Consider the following 21,638-nt stretch of genomic DNA (forward strand, 5'->3'; position numbering starts at 1 on the left):
GAAGGAGAGTTTCCTCTCCTTCAGACCCTGGGAACCATCAGGGATACCGTCCGATACATGAGTCCCATTGACTTGTATTGGTATCGGGTATCGGTATCGGATTGGATTCCGATACTGTGACGGTATCGGCCGATACTTTCCGATACCGATACTTTCAAGTATCGGACGGTATCGCTCAACACTACACATGAGTCACTAGGAAATGGGTAAAAATGGCTCCAAAATTTGTCCCACAATTTCTGCAGAATGTAGAAATATCCCGTATGTAGCTGTTCAGTACTGCTTAGCCACATGGCGAGACTCAGGAGAGCGGGATCGTTATTTGCCTCCTGGAGCGCAGATTTTCCTAGAATAGTTTGCGGACACTATATACAGAGCCCCTAAGTGCTAGAAGAGGAGAATCTCCCCTCAACTGACTCCATTTTGCAAATTATCCCCCTCTGGGAATTTATCTGTAGGTGAAGAGACAATTTTGCCTCCATGGGTGTTTTCTAGAAATAAGCAGCAGCAGATGTTGCAAAGTGAAAATTGCAAACTGCCTTTGTAATGACCATTGCGTTATGCCCAGGTCATGCTTCTGGAGACATGCAGATATTGAACAAACCTTATGTAAACAAACATCACAATAGTAAAAATTGTAACAGTCTTGTGATATTAAAGGACATAAAGTAGAAATGTCGCACATAACATGGGCAACAAAGAAAAAACAACGACAAGAAATTCCAATACAGTCAATGATAATAAATTACTCATTTTATTAGGGTGACCAGGTACAGAGGAAAAAGGGAGGGGGAGAAGGAGAGAGGAAGATGTACCCTCTCACACATGTCAGAGTAAGACAGCCCACAGAAACCAAATATATATCACAAAAGGCTATATAGGTATAGACTGTAATAAGATAACCTTTCTCAAGGGTGAGAAAGGCTGCACCGCCGAAACGCGCGTCGGGAAGGACGCCCACAGTCATACCTCCGGCCCCACTGGTAATTATAACAGCCCTTGCGGCTATGTCTCTACTTAGTATATGAAGGGTGCCGTAATTTTCCTTTTTTGGCCATATGGGTTATATGTGCAATAACTGCTAGGTTATCTTATTACAGTCTATACCTATATAGCCTTTTGTGATATATATTTGGTTTCTGTGGGCTGTCTTACTCTGACATGTGTGAGAGGGTACATCTTCCTCTCTCCTTTTTCCTCTGTACCTGGTCACCCTAATAAAATGAGTAATTTATTATCATTGACTGTATTGGAATTTCTTGTCGTTTTTTCTTTGTTGCCCCTGGAGACATGCAGATGTAACTTAGGCAGCCTAGTAACGCTACAGAAATACCAAACATGTGGATGCTAAACGTGGTTATGAACACTGTGGGGCTCAGAAGGGAGGGGGGCATTTGGATTAGGGAGCACAGAATTTCCTGAATTTCTTTTGTGGGTCAAAGGCCATTTTGCTTTTCCAGAGATTTTGTACTACCAGCAACGTGGAAGCCCCTATATTTCCATTGATAGATGATGGACCTGAGCCAGGACTTGCTTTTTGGTGGATTGAATTGAAGCTTTTATTAGGAACATTTTACATAACATTTGGGATCACATTTGTTCTGCGTTCTACGCTGAGCATTTACATTGGGTTTGCATCAAATTTTCAGCGTAGAATGATTCAGATGAAACCCCGAGGAATCCACTCCCTGTAATGAGGCAGCAGAGTTACTATGGACTCAGTCTGGCCTCTGTTCAAGAGGTGTCCTTTTCAGAAGTGTACAAAACTTTGGCCGACGCCACTTTTATGCACACCTAAAAAAGACGGACACCTTCGGATCACAGGCCAGACAGCATCCGCAGTGCCTCCATCTGCCTCATTATAGGGAATCTTCCACACGGAGTTCCGTCTGAATCAGGTATTTCAGAGATTTACAAGGAAACCCCGGTGTAAGCGCTCAGTGTAGAGAACAGGATAAATGTGAGTTGAGTTGTACTGCAATCTTGGAGAGGCAGAATGTAAAAAAAAAAAAAAAAAAAAAATCAACAGCAGGTGAAGAATTGGATATATTTTTTACGCCATTCCTCGTGCGGTATAACAGATTAGACTGTTTTATTCTTCAGGTCGGTGCAATTACAGCAATACCAGACTTATCGCTTTCTATTCCGATTTTTTGGAGGCAGAATGGACAAAATCCAGCAATTCAGGAATTGTTTTCTTGCTTGCTTTTTTTTTTTTTTTATGCCATTCCGAGTGTGGAAACATTTATAAGGCAGTTTTATTCTGCTCGTCTGTAAGATTACTGGGATACCACATTTATATATTTTTTTTTGTGTTTTGGGGCTCTTCCACAATAAAAATTATTTTTATAGAAAAATAATTATTTTTGCCATCGATTTATTTTGAGAGCTAACACTTTTATTTATATTTCTGCTGTTGGAGCGTGGGCTCCCGTGTAATTTACTTAACCAGCAGAGGGAAAGAAGATGTCTGGGTGCAGAAGTTTATAGCCTGGGAAGGGGGTAATACCCATGGAGTTTTCCCAGTCTATTAATATCAGCTCACAGAAGTCATTGTCCCCGTAACAGAATTAAAATAATAAAAAACAATATTCTTCATCTGTCCGCTGAGAAGATAATCCATTTGTCCAATGACGGGTCTAGCTGGGCAAATAGCCTAGGGATGGGGAGGCAATATCCATGGCCCCTTCCTAGGCTATTAATATCAGCCCACAGATTTCTGTCAAGCCTATTATTAATTATAGGGGGAACCCTATGTCTTTTTTTTTTTTTTTGGGGAGGTCCCCTATTTTAATAGCCAGTAAAGGCTAAGTATACAGCTGTGAGCTAATATTAATGGGCAGCACGGTGGCGCAGTGGTTAGCACAGCAGCCTTGCAGTGCTGGAGTCCTGGGTTCAAACCCCACCAAGGACAACATCTGCAAAGAGTTTGCATGTTCTCTCCGTGTTTGCGTGGGTTTCCTCCGGGTACTCCGGTTTCCTCCCACATTCCAAAGACATACTTATAGGGAATTTAGATTGTGAGCCCCATCGGGGGCAGCAATGATAATGTGTCCAAACTGTAAAGCGCTGCGGAATATGTTAGCGCTATATAAAAATAAAGATTATTATTATTATATTAATATATATATATAGATAAATATATAGCTGATAAGCTCCATGGCTATTACCCTCTACTGACATCTTTATATCTATCTATTCTATGTGTATACTGTATGTAATTATCCATTCTATCCTGGCGGGTCACGCTGTGATTTTATTTTATGCGGCAGATGAATTGCCGGCTTTTCAGAGGACATCGCTGTGTAAAAATCAGACGGCACTTCCATGGTCCGAGTTTTTTGCACACATTGACTTCTATTGCAGAATGCGATCCGATTACAATCGCAGCATGCTGCAATTTTTTTCTTGTCCGATCGTTATCCGATCCGAGCTCGAAAAAAAAACAATGAACACACAATGATAGAATAACATTGATCAGAATGCAATCCGATTTTTAATCGTCCAAGGTCGGGCAGCACTGCCTAAGCAGGACATACTAAGGACGCTCATTGTTGTGAAGCGGTTAAGGATATCAAGAAAGTTTGAAAATAGCAAATTGGTCTACATTTTCATCAAAATTCTGATGTTTTCACAAATAAACAGAAAACATATTGAACAGAAAAAAATTTACCTCTAACATCGTACAATGTGTCAAGAAAAAACAAACATTCTCAAAATCACTGGGATCCATTGAAGCGTTCCAGAGTTATTACCTCATGAAATGACACTGGTCAGATTTAAAATATTTGGCCTGGTCAAGAAGGTTGAAACTGGCTTTTGTCAAAATTGTCACTAAAGGGTTAATGACAATCAACAATACAATGAACATGTACAACAAGGTCGGAAGGATGAACCAATTACATCTAATTAGTCCTTTCTAATCTAATTAAGATGATAATTAATGGGATAGTTTATCAAACATGAAGTCTATTTTTTTTTTTCTTAAACTCAGGAAGATATGGCCACTTACTGTGACCAACCACATACAAAAATTGTACCCTTTACAAGAAAACGAAACCCCTTACCTTCTAGATTCAGGTAACATACTGGTATAATGGAGCTCAATGGGGCTGTCCTGTTTGAAAAGACAGACAAGAGTAAGCATTCACCTAAAAATATTGCCCCAAATCTCTTGTATTTAGAAATTTAATAAAATTTACCAATTAAAGAAGTTCTCTAGTGAAGACTATAATATTACACTAATGCCCAAATGTACATGAACTAGGAGGAGAATAACTCAAAAAATGAAGTAATACAAGAAAAAGCAAGATAGCTCACAGATTATAATCCTAAAAAATTATTTATTAGAACAAGATTAAAATTCAAACAAATTAAAAAACATAGGTCATATCAGTAGAGCTAATCTGTGCACTTATCATGCAGACTCCATCTTTTTGTACTTAGCTATCACTCCTTTCAGGTACTTTTCCTGCAGCATTATAAGGCAGAATTGTCTATGATGCTGCACTATGCACTTTAGTGTGTCAGTTTCTATGCTCCCTAACTTTGCTTAGCAGTCTCTGTTTTTTTAACTTGTTTGAATTTTAATCTTGTTGTAATAAAAATAATTTTTTAGGATTATACTCTGTGAACCATCTTGCTCTTTCTTGTGCGATTATCTCTGATGACGAGGTAGAAATAAGGTACCTTCACACTAAGCGACGCTGCAGCGATACAGACAACGATGCCGATCGCTGCAGCGTCGCTGTTTAGTCGCTGTGTGGTCGCTGGAGAGCTGTCACACAGACAGCTCTCCAGCGACCAACGATGCCGAAGTCCCCTGGTAACCAGGGTAAACATCGGGTTACTAAGCGCAGGGCCGCGCTTAGTAACCCGATGTTTACCCTGGTTACCAGCGTAAATGTAAAAAAAAAACCACATACTCACATTCCGGTGCCCGGCGTCCGCTTCCCTGCACTCCTCCTGCATCCTGTGTCAGCGCCGAACATCTCCGGCATCTCCCACAGAGCAGAGCGGTGACAGCACCGCTCTGCTTTACGGCCGGCACTTACACAGGATGCAGGAGGAGTGCAGGGAAGCGGACGCCGGGCACCGGAATGTGAGTATGTGTTTTTTTTTTTTTACATTTACGCTGGTAACCAGGGTAAACATCGGGTTACTAAGCGCGGCCCTGCGCTTAGTAACCCGATGTTTACCCTGGTTACCAGTGAAGACATCGCTGAATCCGCGTCACACACACCGATTCAGCGATGTATACGGGAGATCCAGCGACTAAATAAAGTTCTGGACTTTCTTCTCCGACCAACGATGGCACAGCAGGATCCTGATCGCTGCTGCCTGTCAAACACAACGATATCGCTAGCCAGGACGCTGCAACATCACGGATCGCTAGCGATATCATTTAGTGTGAAGGTACCTTTAGAGAGTGGGAAGGTTAGCAGATAAAAACAATAAATAAAGCCTACTCGTCCCAGGATTTGGGCTGTAGCTCCGGCAGTCTCCAATGACTGGGAGCGCTGACGTTACCAACTGACTGCTGCAGCAGCAGCTGATTGGCCTAGGCTGTGCTGCAACCAAACAGGTGCTGCAGCGGTCAGGTCCCTGGTGGTTGGCAACGTCACTGATCCCATTCAGCCCAAGCTGTGAGACAAATACGAGATGATTATGCATTCTTTTATTGTATTTAACAGACAGCCTGCCCACTCCTTAAAGGGAACCTGTCACCCCGTTTTTTCCGTATGAGATAAAAATACTGTTAAATAGGGCCTGAGCTGTGCATTACAATAGTGTATTTTGTGGACCCTGATTCCCCACCTATGCTGCCGAAATACGTTACCAAAGTCGTCGTTTTCGCCTGTCAATCAGGCTGGTCTGGTCAGATGGGCGTGGTGACAGCGCTGTTTCTTCCCCCAGATCTTGCTTATTTTTCCGTTGGTTGCGTAGTGGTTTGCGCATGCCCAAGTGCCGAATCCACTGCACAGGTGAGGAAAAAGAGCGCGATCTGCGCTATTCCCCTGGTGATCGGTGGGGGCGGCCATCTTCCTGTAGCCGCGCGTGCGCAGATGGAGCGATCTGCTGCCCGGGGGATGCCGCGCGTGCGCAGATGGAGATCGCGGCGGCCATTTTCCTGAAGCCGAGATGCGAACACGGCTTCAGGAAAATGGCCGCCACGATCTCCATCTGCGCACGCGCGGCATCCCACAGCCATTTTCCTGAAGCCCCGGGCAGCAGAGCGCTCCATCTGCGCACGCGTGGCTACAGGAAGATGGCCACCCCCACCGATCACCAGGGGAATAGCGCAGATCGCGCTCTTTTCCTTCAGCTGCGCAGTGGATTCGCCTGTTGGGCATGCGCAGACCACTACGCCACCAACGGAAAGATGAGCAGGATCTGGGGGAGAAACAGCGAAGTCACCACGCCCATATGACCAGACCAACGTGAGTGACAGCCCAAAACGGCGAGTTTACAAAGGTATTTCGGCAGCATAGGTGGGGAATAAAGGCACAAAAAATACACTAATGTAAAGCACAGCTCTGCCCCTATTTAACGCTATTTTTATCTCATCTTGAAAAAACGGGGTGACAGGTTCTCTTTAACTTACCTTTTGACTGGAAAACTTACCAGCTAAAAATATCATCTTGGTTAGTGTCCGCTATGCATTCCGTTAATACTTATGTAACCCCCCGACTCTCCCTGTATAGCCCTGAAAACTCAGATCCGTCCAGTCCGATTGACGTGGCTTCGGGCCACTCCACCCCTCCCCCCAGCTGCTGCTTGCCATCCTAAACGTGGATGACACCTCCTGCGTCATCTTCATAGCGGTGAGAAATTTTGCGCCTGCGCAATTAAATTGTGTCTCGCGCTTGCGCAGTATGCTTTGCCCAACTGAGGGCAAAACCGAAAAGCAGAAGTGCACATGCGCTGGGAAATGTATTTCCGGTACATGGAAGTAGTTCCACTACATAAACCGGAAATACGTTTGCCGACACATGAGCACTTCTGCTTTCCAGCTTTCCCCGCAGTTGGGCAAAGTATACTGCAGAAGTGCGAGATGCAATTTGTCTGCGCAGGCGCAAAATTTTTCACAGTGATGAATATGACACAGGAGGTGTCATCCACATCCAGGACACCGAGCAACAGCCGTGGTAAGGGGTGGAGTTGCTTGAAGGCACGATCATCGGACAACATGATTAGAATACAGCTCAGGAAATGGTGACAGGTTCCCTTTAAAATCTAGACAAATAAGGAGCAGAGGGTCCCCTCATTATTAATACATCATGCGTCTGCAGGCGTCTTCACACTTCGAGCTGTCAAAAGCAAGCAAGTTATCACCTCTCGACAGGAATGTCTGAAATTCCCTAAAGTCTTGTACAGTTAGAGGGAAGGTGCCATTAAAAAAAAAAAATGTTTTCAGCACTTGAAAAAAAGATAAAGTATTAATGTTTTAAAATTTGTTAAAAATTATAATTTGTTTTTAAGTATTTTGCGAACTATAAGATGCACTTTTTTCCCCAAAAAATTTTGGGGGAAAATGGGGGTGCGTCCTATAAAATACTGTGGAGACAGTCCCGGTCTGACGCTGCAGGGTGATGCAGCCTCCCTTCCCAGGCTGGTGCGGTGGTTGTGCTCTGTGGTGTGGTAGTCGTGCTCTGTGGTGCGGCGGTCCTCCGCCGGCATTTTCTGAAAGCCGGAGGCTCCCGCAAATAGATTGCTGCGAGGAGGTGGCCTCCGGGAAAATGGCTGCTGGGGGCGGCGCATGCTCAGATTGAGATCTTGGGAGATGAGATCTCGTTGCCGAAATCTGAATTTGAACATGCGCTTCCCTCAGCGGCCATTTTCCCGGAGGCCACCGCATTGCAGCAATGGATCTGCATGGGCCTCCAGGCTCTCACAAAATGCCAGAGGAGCCCCACCGCAGCACAGAGCATCACTGCCGCACCTGTCGCAAAATGCCGGTGGATCTCCGCTGCGCCAGTCGCAAAATACCGGCGGAACCACCGGGAACCCCAGAGCACCACCGCCGCACCAGCCTGGGAGGGATTTACCGGAGGCCACGGCACCAGCCTGGACCACCAAACAACCCCTGTGACCACGCATCCCTGTGAACACTCTTCCACCTGTGCTGACCCCCTTCCCCCCGGTAAGCTGAATTCGGACTGTAAGACGGACCCTCATTTAACACATTTTTTTCCCCCTATTTTCCTTCTGAAAATTTGGGGTGCGTCTTATGGTCCGATGCGTCTTATAGTCCGAAAAAAAACGGTAAAATCTGAAAAATAAATTTTAAAAGATTTTGTACCTCTACATTTAAACACTAGGTGAAGCAAATGCTGAAATTCGCCATGAAAACCTAGTGTACTGCTAGCTCACATTACTGGTGATGAGCGAATATACTCGTTACTCGAGATTTCTCGAGCATGCTCGGGGGTCCTCCGAATATTTTATAGTGCTCGGAGATTTAGTTTTTATTGCCGCAGCTGAATGATTTACATCTGTTAGCCAGCATAAGTACATGTGGGTATTCCCTAGCAACCAGGCAACCCCCACATGTACTTATGCTGGCTAACAGATGTAAATCATTCAGCTGCGGCAATAAAAACTAAATCTCCGAGCACTACAAAATACTCAGAGGACCCCCGAGCATGCTCGAGAAAACTCGTGTAACGAGTATATTCACTCATCACTACACATTACGAATGCAGTAAATGTGGGCAGGGTCTGATCACATTTGTGTGACATCACTCCTCTCCTCCCCTTCTGGGTGTTTGCAAAAGGATAAGTGTCACGACCTCACAGGGGGTCAGTCAGCGGATGACACAAAACACATTTAACGGGATAGTAAAGGGGAGAGGAAGGCCCTAACAATAGGGAATGAGGGATGGGACACCTCCTGAGCATGTCCATGCCCTAAGCAGGTACTTACCCCCACCACCGTCATGAAACTCAACCCTTGCTGTCATACTGGCCGGCAAGGGCGCTCGCCTCACCACTGCTGAGAGTGCAAACACAGGGGGTAGTGACAAGCACGAGACAGACAAGGTAAAAACACAAAACTTAGCTCCAGGCACCGCTGCAAAGCTCCACACCGGAGAGGACACGGAAACAGGATCCCGAACTCCATAAGTAGCTGATACAGCGCTGACACCAGAGAGCTGCACACTACATGGCTAGTCTGCATAGAATAACTATCACCAATAGTCAGCTGATGCATCAGGTGACTATCTAAAGGGATGGTGGGAGTAGTCACCACCCACATCAGCGGACCTAGCAATTCAGCAACTGCAGCAAGCTGCCAGCAAGGAAAACTGAAATTAATCCCTGCTGGGCTGAAAGGAAAAAGGCTACGTTTAAATTATAGTGGAACCAGAGCTGCCACAAATCCAAAAATGGATTGTGAGAGTAAGAGGATGAAGTTTAGGATTACAGTGTGGAGCCATTTTATTAGTGAATACAAAGTAACATAGTAACATAGCTATTAAGGTTGAAGGAAGACTAAGTCCATCTAGTTCAACCCATAGCCTAACTTAACATGCCCTAACATGTTGATCCAGAGGAAGGCAAAAAAAAAACCATGTGGCAAAGAGTAAGCTCCACACTGGGGACAAAAAAAAATTCCTTCCCGACTCCACATACGGCAATCAGACTAGATTGGATCAACACCCTATCAAGGAATCTAGTGTATATACCCTGTAACATTATACTTTTCAAGAAATACATCCAGTTCCCTCTTAAATTTAAGTAATGAATCACTCATTACAACATCATACGGCAGAGAGTTCCATAGTCTCACTGCTCTTACAGTAAAGAATCCGCGTCTGTTATTATGCTTAAACCTTCTTTCCTCCAGACGTAGAGGATGCCCCTGTCTCAGGTCTATGATTAAGTGTCACCAATTATGTTAGTTAGTGCTGCTCATTGTATTATAAACTGGGGTTAGATACGTGGAGTGCATCACGTGTGCGATCAGATAAATTTATAGAGTAACACACGCTGGGATTACATACACGGAGTGTAACACACACTGGGAATATTCACAACATGTGATTCACTGCACGTATACAGGGTTCAGTGTGGTGTATCACATGGGATTAGCATTATCGTGCATGAAGGGATAAGATACAGCGGTATGGGGAGTATCGCACATAATGGGACTAGATACAGCAGTCTGGAGGGTATCTCACATGATGAGATTAGATACAGCGGTCTTGGGAGTGTCACATGATGGGATTAGATACAGCATTCTGGGGAGTATCACAAGATGGGATTAGAAATAGTGGTCTTGGGAGTATCACACATGATGGGATTACATAAAGCAGTCTTGGGAGTATCACACATGATGGGAGTAGAAACAGCGGTCTTGGGAGTATCACATGATGGGATTAAATATCTTTTCACTTTATACTGTATTTCTTACTTGAAGCTGCGATTATCCGATCTCTGCTACTATACATGGTAAAATACACATGCAAGCTTATACACACAGGAAAATACACATGCACGCTCACATACCGGAAAATACACATGCACGTTCACACACAGGAAAATACACACGTACGTTCACACACAGGAAAATACACACGTACGCTCATACACATAGGAAAATACACATGCACGCCCATACAGAGGAAAAGAAGCATGCGCAATCACACACAGGAAAATACACATGCAAGCTCACACACACACACACACACAGGAAAACACATGCACGCTTAGGCTGGTTTCACATTTGCGGTTGTGTCGGCAGCGTTTGTGCCGCAATTATCCGCATGCTTCGTGTATTCCTATCTTTAACATTAGGGACGCATGTGTCTGCGATCGGCTGCGTTTTTCCGCGTTAGACAACACATGCGTCGCTTCGTTGTCTGCGGTTTGGCATGTAGTATTTTTAGAGGCGTCAATTTTCCGCCTAGAAACGTATGTGGTTGTTAGCGGAAGGAATGCGGCAAAAAAAAAAAAGCATTAAGGTCTATGTGAACGCCTGCGTTCGCAAGAACATGCGTTTGCTTGCGTTTGTGAACGCATGCGTTGCACCACAGGAAAACATGTCTAGACACTGATTAGCCACCCCCCACATACAAGGTGATAAATTGAGGGAGTGGTCATTTGCAGATCACTACCCAGCAGACAGAGAATCAGAGCAGATGCAGGCAAGAACCTTGGAGGAAACAAGACACTGAACAATGTGTATATCGTAGCCAATGTCTTTATTTTCTATTTTCTGTCTCTAAATGTCCTAATTTCTGTCATTTTTTTATTTCTGCATGCATCAGAATGTCATCTTCTTCTGAGGAGGAGCAACGTCCTGGGCCTGCACAAGCCGAACAGGTCAGTGAAGTGAGTACTCACCTCCTCAGATTGGTAAGTATTCACTCTCACATCTACACATGACAATTTTTTTTTCCTTTTTTTTTTTTAGAGCAATTCTTCCACTGCGGCAGAGGCTGGGCAGGAGCAGCGGGTTCACGGTCGGGTGGCAAGGCGGCAGCGTGTACATATACGTGGCTGACTGTGTATTGTATCCTCACTTTACTATTCTTGAATGTTCATATCTTTACTTACCTCTTTCTTTACCTTTTTCTTCTTGACTCCATTTTTTTCTTGACTTTCAATATTCATGCCAGTTTTCTGTCTGTTTTCTTTCTTTCTTTTCCTTATGTTAATGTCTCCAACATTAATGTCTTTATTTATTTTTTAGGTTCCAGAACGGGATGAGGACCTCATTGAAAATGACCTCCTAATCTCCCTTGTCCATGAGTGAGTCCCGTTGTGGGTCACCCGGGTTCCACAGCACTCGGACAACGTGACGATCCGGTGGCTATGGAATGAGGTGGCCAAAGCGATGTGGGATGGCTGGGACAACGCCCCGACTCGGGTCCGAAATGCATTTTGGAAGTATTGCAATGCGGTGTGCTGCAGCAGTGACCTTGGATGGGATCACACAACTGTGTGTGATGAGAGAAACTCTCAGGAGTTTCTCTCATCACACACAGTTGTGTGATCCCGGCCAAAAGTCCATTGTCTAACCATTCTTTTTTGTTTTTCAACAGTGCTCAAAGTCAAAACACATTGGCGTTCGATGAAGGATCGCTTCAACAAGGACCTTCGTCAAGAGAGCCGGGTTCCTAATGGTTCTGAAGCAAGGATCTACAAATACAAATATCACCGAATCCTTGCATTTTTGAGACCGGTCCTTGCCCAGAGAACGCAAGTATTTTCTTGGTGTATTGGGTTGTCTTGTATTGCCTAAATTTGTATGTTTCAATTCCACAGGAGTTGGGGTTTAACTTTTGTAAATGTTTGGTATTAATTTTTTTTTTTCTTCTTTTTCACAGCACATGGAGCAGCACTCTTGACCCTGGTTCTGGAGCGGTCCTTCATCAGACAGCCACAGACCCGTCCCAGCCATCCAGCAGCGCTGCAGCAAGTGGGCCTGCCAAACAGACTGGAGACCAGGAAGCTGGTCCATCAGGTGTTCCCCTTTCCCAGTCCTCTGGCTCTGCCTCTTTTTTTTGGGGCTCTTCGCGGCAGCGGGCCTCGGACAGGTCACTCATGCCCGAGTTTTTGCACTTAAGCTTTCATGATGGACTCAAGGCGATGGGTGACCGACTGGATAGTGCCATAAACCATATGAATACACGTATCCAGGAGGTCACCAAAAGCCTTGACCAAGTAAAAGCCGACCTCCGGAGGCCAGCACATCATTTTTATAATCAAATTGAACAGGGCATGTCGGAACACCTTACTCCTGATCTCCAGCTTAGTGTCATGCAGGCCTGCAATGCTGCTTACGTGCAGGCTATGCAGCAGAGTTGGTATTTACAGCAGATAGTGGCGGCATATCCACCTGTGCTTACACTGTCACACTTGACCTCAATGCCGAGCTCTGCTGCATACCACTGCACGGCCACCTCCATTTCAAGCACTGCCGAACACGACTGCAGCACCACCATCATGCCGAGTGCTGTTGGACAGCCCACCGCCACCACCATGACAACTGCTGCTCCTGCTTGGACCTCCTCCACTGCCACCACCATGCAGCAGCAGCACTCGGATCAGGACAGGTCGGCCACCATCACCAGGTCCCAGCTGCAACAGCAGCAGCACCCGGATCCTGGCATGATTTTCAGCACCAGCATGCAGCAGCACCCGGATCCTGGAATGCTTTTCAGCACCAGCATGCAGCAGCACCCGGACCCTGGAATGGCTTTCACCACCACCAGGATGCAGCAGCAGCACGCGGACCCTGGCATGGCCTTCCCCACCACCACAACCATGCAGCGGCACACGGACCCTGACAGGTCGGCCACCACGACCAGTCCGCAACAAAAGGCTCCCCAGACCGCAGCGCCGATCCCAAAAAGGGAAACAAAATAAAAGCCAAAGGACGATCTTAATTCCTCCCCCCTCACCTCCCAATGTGTCTGTAATGTCAGGTTTGTCTCACACTTCCAGTGTGTCTCTGCCCTTCTCATGCATCAAGCCCCATCCCCTAACTCCCAGCGCAGTTAAATTAATTTTTTTGCTAAAAAATAAATAAAAATGTTTTTTGCCCCCAATAAGGTTTGGTTAATTGTGTATTTCGCCGACGGCAACACACACCGTGCGTCGAATAAAACACAGCACCGCACACTTTATTTTTAGGCCAACTCATAACTCCAGTAGTTATTAAGTAGAACACTGCACCTTTGTGTGTTTGGTATAGAGCTATGAGGTGGCAAAAAAACAAACAAAATTACTTGTATTTTCTCCATAATCTCTTCAGTCTGATTAATCTGTGTCGCAGACTGAAGAGAAAATGGCGGTAATACAAAGCAGAACTATACTCAACAGGTCATGTTTCAAAAAAATAATTATTTATTACACCTGACCTGGTGAGTAGGGAACTGCCGTGTACAACCTCCATTTTTTCTTCAGTGTACGTAATCTATTTCACACAAACGGAAGAGACGATGGAGGTCATACAAGGCATATCTATACTCACCTGGAAATGTGTCAGAAATAGTGAATTCATGAGGTTGTTATTTGTGCATCATGAATTCATTATTTCTGAAGCCTGACTTGATGAGTATAGCTCTGTTTTGTATTAAACCTCCATCGTCTCTTCAGTCTGCGTCCAATAGATACTGCAGAACAGAATCAGAACGTAATAACGTCAACTACCTTACCACTAGCAACCTAAGTAGTTTTTAGAGGAAATGCATAGAAGACTTGGTCAAGATATCAAAACACGTAGTTTATTAACAAAAAATATTAGTAACATTTAAAACATAACTGGTACAGACCCAAACCCAACAGGACATTTTACACAATATTGTCTTGCCATGCCACACGTCCAATATCAGAATCAAAATAGGTAGCAAATTGGTTCCGCATGTGGCCAAGTTCAACAGTAGACCGCAGCGGGTGATGCTGGTAATCTGGCAATGGGTTTCCAACTGGTTCATCCAGTTCAATGTTGGGTCGCTCCTTAGCCATTATGTAATTGTGGAGAACCACACAGGCTTTGACAACCTCATCGACTGTCTCAATTTTTAGATTAATGGCTGTCCCAAGAATGCGCCATTTTGATACTAGAATCCCAAAGGTACACTCTACTGTTCTTCGGGCCCTGGTCAGTCTGTAATTATAAATTCTTTTAATGTGGTTTAAGTCCCGACTGGAATTTGGCTTCAGGTTTTCACACATCTGAAAGGCCTCATCCCCAACCATAACAAATGGCATCGGTGGGCCTTGAGTTTTGGGGAGAGGTCGTGGCAGTGGAAAATAAAATTCTTTGCCATACACGTGGGCCCATATCAGAGTTCTTGAAAGTCGGAGTCATTGCCACGGCCAAAAGCTCCAATGACAGTCCGCATCTGCTATTGCCATGAGCACAACAGAAAAATATTTTTTGTAGTTAAAGTACTCTGATCCCGTTCTGGCGGGTTTGATAATGCGTATGTGTTTTCCATCCACCGCACCCAAACAGTTGAGGAAATCACACACACTCCAGAATTTCTCTGCAATTTCCATCCACATGTCCTCGGTGGGTAGGGGTATAAATTCATCCCAGAAAACGTTCCACAAAGCCCAACAGGTGTCCAAAACTATTCTAGACAGGGTGGAAATTCCAAGCCGGTACTGGAAGTGGAGGGATGATAAGCTCTCTCCAGTTGCCAGAAATCTGAAATAAAATAAAAAATAAAATTACAATCAATTCTATTTATGGTGGTGTTCTGCTAAATACATAAAGGAAAATACAAATAATACATGGCAGACCAACAATAATTATGACTGGCATTTGTTTAGAATTATTAAGTACCTTAATGTAACCAGGAGACGTTTCTCTGCAGGAATCGCTCTACGGAGCTGGGTGTCCTGTCTCCGGATGGCTCCTTGGACACGACCAAGCAAATCCCGAAAAGAGTCGAGACATCCTGGTATATTCCGGGAATTTGTCCAGGTTGGCATTAAGCTCGCCATATAACGTGTGATAGGCTCCACGGCTCTCACATAGTTCGATAATGGGGTGTCTCCAAAAATGCCTACGCCATGTCCTTCTCTGTCGTTCTCTATTTCTTTGTTGCTCCCAAGCAAATGCACAGGCAAGAAACAGCTTGATGCTTAAATCCAGGTTGAAATAAAAGCTCTCCATGCGAAGATCCATCGTGACACAGGATACAGTAGCAAACTGTTAAGATTTCAGCAGTCCAAGGGTCTATATAAAGATATCCCATAATACACGCCCTCTGTAGTCCCATTGGCAGTGTCTGTATCTAGATTTTTCTCCTGTTAAATTTTCCACCATGCGCACAGAAAACGCATGCAAAACGCATGGAAAAGCGTGAAAACGCCGCGTTTTTTAAACGCATGCGTTAAAGTATGCATCTAAAAAACGCTGCGTTTGGACGCGTTTCCATGCGGTTTTTCCTGCATTTGCGGATTAAACGCTGCGGATTTTAAGGCAAATGTGAAACTAGCCTTACACACACAGGAAAAAAGATATAACCAAAGAAAATACTTACAAAGACAATCAGCATGGCAACATACAGGTATATAAGTAATAAAAGGTTCAATTGTCGACCATAATAAATAGCCAGCTGCATAGGAACGACTTACTCAATGTGGACTGGTCGCTAAGCCAAACACTAGAGGAAAAAAAACAAGGCTAACAAGCCAAGAAAGACGCCCAAAACAGTCCTTATAAATATAAAAGTGAAAATTCTTTATTTATAAATAGTAACAAGGACAAACAGCCATCAGGATAGGAGATGGCATGCAATACAAGTAACCAAAATGACAGAGGTAAAAAGCAACAGGTGTGCACACATGCCGGAACCACTCCACATAAGATAATAGTACATATTAACCTACCCGTCAAATTATGACGGTGTAGGAGAAGGTGCCTAAATAGATACACATCTCATCTTATAGAGTGAATGGTACTCTAAAAATCAGAGCAACCTCACATAACAATGGAAAATAAATGACATACACAAAGATGACTATACCTTATTGTGAGCGGCACCAGTGTAGGGGTTCCTGGGATGTGCCCACACCCCCCCCCCCCCCATGCAGCCATGCGTCCTGTTCAGGCCAAAGCAGTGTGATGCTCTAATTACAGGTTGTAATCACTGCAGATACACACCCTGGACCTTCGCTCCCCAGGATCTTCTTCCCCAGGCAGCTCCTGTCATCGCATGCACTGAGCAGTGTGTGATAACAGGGGAAAATGAAGCCCACAGAATATGCTGCTAGCTACAACAAAATGGCTGCGTACAACAAAATGGCTGCGATCTTCTCCCACAGTTGTGACCAGGGCAGCCCAGGGGGTGTGCCTAGGTCACAGCTAAGAGGTAGGAGAAGCAGCTTTAATGCAAAAGATGTGGTCAGTGTCTGAACGCAGGCTCTTATGTCCATGGTTGCCGTAAGTGAGGTGTGCAAGTGTCGTACTCAGATACTTACACCCTTACCAATGTAAATGGCAGCCTCCAGTGGCTAAAGTAAAAATGTATACATAAAAACAAATTAAAGTAGTTCATTAAATTATAATCAATAATTAGTACAAAAATTAAAACCACGGCACCTTCCCGTTAACAAAAAATAAGATGGACTTTGAGAAAATGAAATTCTTAATGTAGTAATAAAAAAAAACAAAAAACGTTGGCACCAGATTAAAGATACCAAACGGTAATGGATTTCTATTGTTGAATCGATGTTAAAAAAATAAATATAAAAAAGAAAAATTTAGAAATGTAGTACATGCACCTTTTGTTGTGACTCTTTGGGCTCTCTGCTTTCCTCCATTTCTGCAAAGGTTGTCACCTCATTTGTTTCTGCCAAAGAGGTGCATGTGTCCTGTGAGTCTGGTATTGCTGAAAAACATACAAAACAAGGCTCTTATAGTCAATGCCATTTAGTAACAGGAAACTCTAAAAAATGGGCACAGGGTGTCAGCCGCCTGAGAAAAAACTGTAAACATTTTTACGTTTGAATATTTTTAGGGTTTTAATGAAGTGTATTTTATGTTTATACTAGACTTGTGTAAATGCATGCAAGGAATATTGATTTTAATCATAACACAGTAATATTTGATTCATACCACAGCTCCTAGGCAGGGGAGGAAGCAAACGAGAGTATACAGACATTACAGTACGAGATCACAACTGATTCTTTCTTTGAAGTAAAACATTGTTTAGAAACAGTCAGGGAATGCTTTACCTCACAAAAAAGAATCAGCTGTTATCCCGTGCTGTAATGTCTGTATACCCTTTTGTTTCCTCCCTTGCCCTGGAGCGGTTATCCCGTGCTGTAATGTCTGTATACCCTTTTGCTTCCTCCCCTGTCCAGGAGCTGTCATCACCTGCTGTAATTGTCTGTATACCCTTTTGCTTCCTCCCCTGCCCAGGAGCTGTGATCCCCTGCTATAATGTCTGTATACCCTTGTGTGTCCTCCCCTGCCCTGGAGCTGTGATCCCCTGCTGTAATGTCTGTATACCCTTTTGCTTTCTCCCCTGTCCAGGAGCTGTGATCCCCTGCTGTAATGTCTGTATACTCTCTTTTGTTTCCTCCCCTGCCCTGGAGCTGTGATCCCCTGCTGTAATGTCTGTATACTCTTTTGCTTCCTCCCCTGCCCAGGAGCTGTGATACGATCAGACCATGTCCATGTACGGTCAGACACGGCCATGACACAGTACACAACAGGGGCACATTTATAAGATTATCTCAGCACAGGAGCATTTTATTTAAACACATCTATTTTTAATCGAAGATTTATTGATTAAAATGAACTTCTGTTTGAGGGAAAACACCTTTGAGCCAGAAATCTCAAGGCAGCCCCCAAAGGGAGAAAGATCTCTGGAGTGGCACAAGGCACTAGTCAGATGCTCCAGATTCTTGAAGAGCCATCATGAATCAGAAGTGTTGGACTCCACAATGCCCCCTCATCCAGACAGGAGGGAGAATATAGTTACTCTATATGCTCCTATACAACTATCCAATATGATTCTCCATTGATGCCATATTACATACAATTTTCTGTATGCAGATTTGGTCAAGATAATGGTGCCATACTGTTCTGCAATTACAGCTGGAACCATTTTAACTTAAAGTACAAATTATGTTCTTACCATCAAAGAAATCATTTATTACAATGGTGTTACTTTCAGGAACATATTCTATTTTTTTTATTCCTTTTTCCCTGGAAAGAAAAAAAACAAAGAACTTAAATCAGTATAATAAAGAATGAATATGTCCCTAATAGTGATGAGCGAGTGTGCTCGTTACTCGAGTTTTCTGAGCATACTCGGGTGTTGTCCGAGTATCTTGGGCGTGATTGTGGATTATATTTGAGTCCCTGCAGCTGCATGATTTGCGGCTGCTAGACAGACTGAATACATGTGGGGATTCCCTAACAAACAGGCAATCCCCGCATGTGTCCAGGTTGTCTAACAGCCGCAAATTATGCAGCTGCAGAGACAAAAACAATCTACGAGCACGCCCAAAATACTTGGGAGAACACCCGAGCATGCTCGGAAAACTCGAGTAACGAGCACACTCGCTCATCACTAGTCTCTAACAAAAAATATATAGAAATTCTTGTAGTAGAACATGCAAATTGCCTCTTCAGAGAAAAAGAGGACTTGAATAGTGATGAGCGAATATACGGTACTCGAGATTTCCCGAGCATGCTCGAGTGTCAGAGTATTTTTAGTGTTCGGAGATTTAGTTTTTAGTGCCGCAGCTGAATGATTTACATCTGTCAGCCAGCATAAGTACATGTGGGGGTTGCCTGGCTGCTAGGGAAGCAGTAACCAGGCAATGTGAGCAGCATTACACATAGCAATTACATAAATTGTCATCTATATAAAATATGGCCAGTCATATATGCCAACTGGTCATATGAAAATGTTCTCTGATACTTTTGTTTTCCCTGGTAATAAGCCGCTTCAAGAGTTCAAGAGTTGCCTGTCAGTGGATTACTTTGCCACCCATGTTGAAAACACATGAATGCTCAACCAAACAACGTACATTGGGGGGTTTGAGAGAGAAAACTAAGGGTTCCATTAGCACCTACACATGTGGAATAAAATTGTCGATACCTTTCTGATAAAGTAGAAAAACGAAACACACAATGGTCACTGAAATAGCTTGAAACTGACAAATATATATATATATATATATATATATATATATATATATATATATATATATATATATATCTAATATATAAAGCTGAATGTGTGTGTGTGTGTATGTATGTATGTATGTATGTATGTCCGGGATTGGCATCTGAACCGTAGCAGCTACAGCCACAAAATTTTGCACAGTCACACGTCTGGACCCCGAGAGCGTCATAGGCTATGTTGTGAGGTGAAATTTTAACCCCGCGCTTTCCAATTCACCAAACAATTTTGCCCCTATCTACATAATGGGGAAAAAGTGAAAGGAAAAGTGTTGGAGGCGTCGCAGCTACAGGCACAAAATTTTGCACAGTCACACGTCTGGACCCTGAGAGCGTCAAAGCTATATTGTGAGGTGAAATTTTAACCCCGCGCTTTCCAAGTCACCAAACAATTTTGCCCCTATCTACATAATGGGGAAAAAATGAAAGGAAAAGTGTTGGAGGCAAATTAACAGCTGCCAGATGTGAACAAGGGGGACTTAAAGAATGACAGCGATGGCACCAAAGAGTATATACTGTACAGTTGCTAAGGTGGGGCCCCAACATGGGATAATCACACCACCACGGGGATATGAACACACACACAAAATGCGCCACACACTACCACGTGCTCGAACACATATACCACCCTCAGTGCACATTTCACCACACATACACCAACCTCGCCACATAAAAGTAGAAACACAAAAGTCGCCGCTCAAAACTCGCCACGCGCAAAACTCTCCACATGCAAAACTCGCCACACGTGCAAAACTCGCCACACGCAAAACTTGCACACGCAGAAAAATTGCCACACGCAGAAAAATTGCCACATGCACAAAAGTTGCAACACATGCAAAAGTTGCCTCACACAAAACTTGCACATACTCAAAAGGCACCACACATAAAACTCGCCACGCGCAAAACTCGCCATGCGCAAAACTTGCTGCACACAACTTGCTACACTAACCTGTCACATGCAACTCGACACACAAAAAGTTGCTACACGCATGTCGCCACACAAAACTCATCTCACAAAAGTCCCTACATGCATGTCGCCACACGCAACTCAACACACACAACTTGACACACGAAACTCGCCCTAAAACACACACAAGTCTGGTATCCTTCAAAAATAAAAATCTGATTAATAAGCAGACAAACTACAAGAGCAACAAATGTACCATATAGGAATCCGGCAGCTGTCAGTCACATGACCAGTCTATTATGTGTATGTGTGAGCTAATATATACTGCCAGGGGGTGGGCTTACTGTTGGCTGGGGATTTATCAGGCTGCCATTTTAGCTTACAAATACTGAGGTAAAAATACTGACCAAATAACGTGTGAACGAGGGCTAATACAGGAGGAGATGGCATACAGCTATATACTATATACAGGAGATGACACACAGGTATATACTATTTACAGGGGAGATGACACACAGGTATATACTATATACAGGAGGAGATGACACACAGATATATACTATATACAGGAGAGATGACACACAGGTATATACTATATAGAGGAGGAGATGACATACAGGTACATACTACATACAGGAGGAGATGACATACAGGTATATACTATATACAGGAGGAGATGACACACAGGTATATACTATATACAGGAGCAGATTACCTACAGGTATATAGTATATACAGGAGGAGATGACACAGGTATATGCTATGTATAGGAGGAGATGACATACAGGTATATACTATATACAGGAGATGACACACAGATATATACTATATATAGGTGAGATGACACACAGGTATATACTATATACAGGAGATTACATACAGGTATATCTAATATATAAAGCTGAATGTGTGTATGTATGTATGTGTGTATGTCCGGGATTGGCATCTGTACCGTCGCAGCTACAGCCACAAAATTTTGCACAGTCACACGTCTGGACCCCGAGAGCGTCATAGGCTATGTTGTGAGGTGAAATTTTAACCCCGCGCGTTCCAATTCACCAAACA

General features: G+C 43.9%; 1 protein-coding gene across 1 annotated transcript in view; it reads right to left on the bottom strand.

The window, feature by feature from the left end:
* TOPAZ1 (testis and ovary specific TOPAZ 1) overlaps positions 1-21,638 on the bottom strand; it is a 353,700-nt gene that overhangs the window by 308,975 nt on the left and 23,087 nt on the right. The window contains exons 3-5 of the mRNA XM_077268982.1: positions 18,612-18,682; positions 17,251-17,357; positions 4,068-4,117 (exon numbers count right to left, since the gene is read on the bottom strand). Of these exons, the coding sequence (XP_077125097.1) occupies positions 4,068-4,117; positions 17,251-17,357; positions 18,612-18,682 (228 nt within the window). The remainder of the gene's footprint in view (positions 1-4,067; positions 4,118-17,250; positions 17,358-18,611; positions 18,683-21,638) is intronic.

This window comes from Ranitomeya variabilis, chromosome 6 (genome assembly GCF_051348905.1).
Source record: "Ranitomeya variabilis isolate aRanVar5 chromosome 6, aRanVar5.hap1, whole genome shotgun sequence".
Classification (NCBI taxonomy): domain Eukaryota; kingdom Metazoa; phylum Chordata; class Amphibia; order Anura; family Dendrobatidae; genus Ranitomeya; species Ranitomeya variabilis.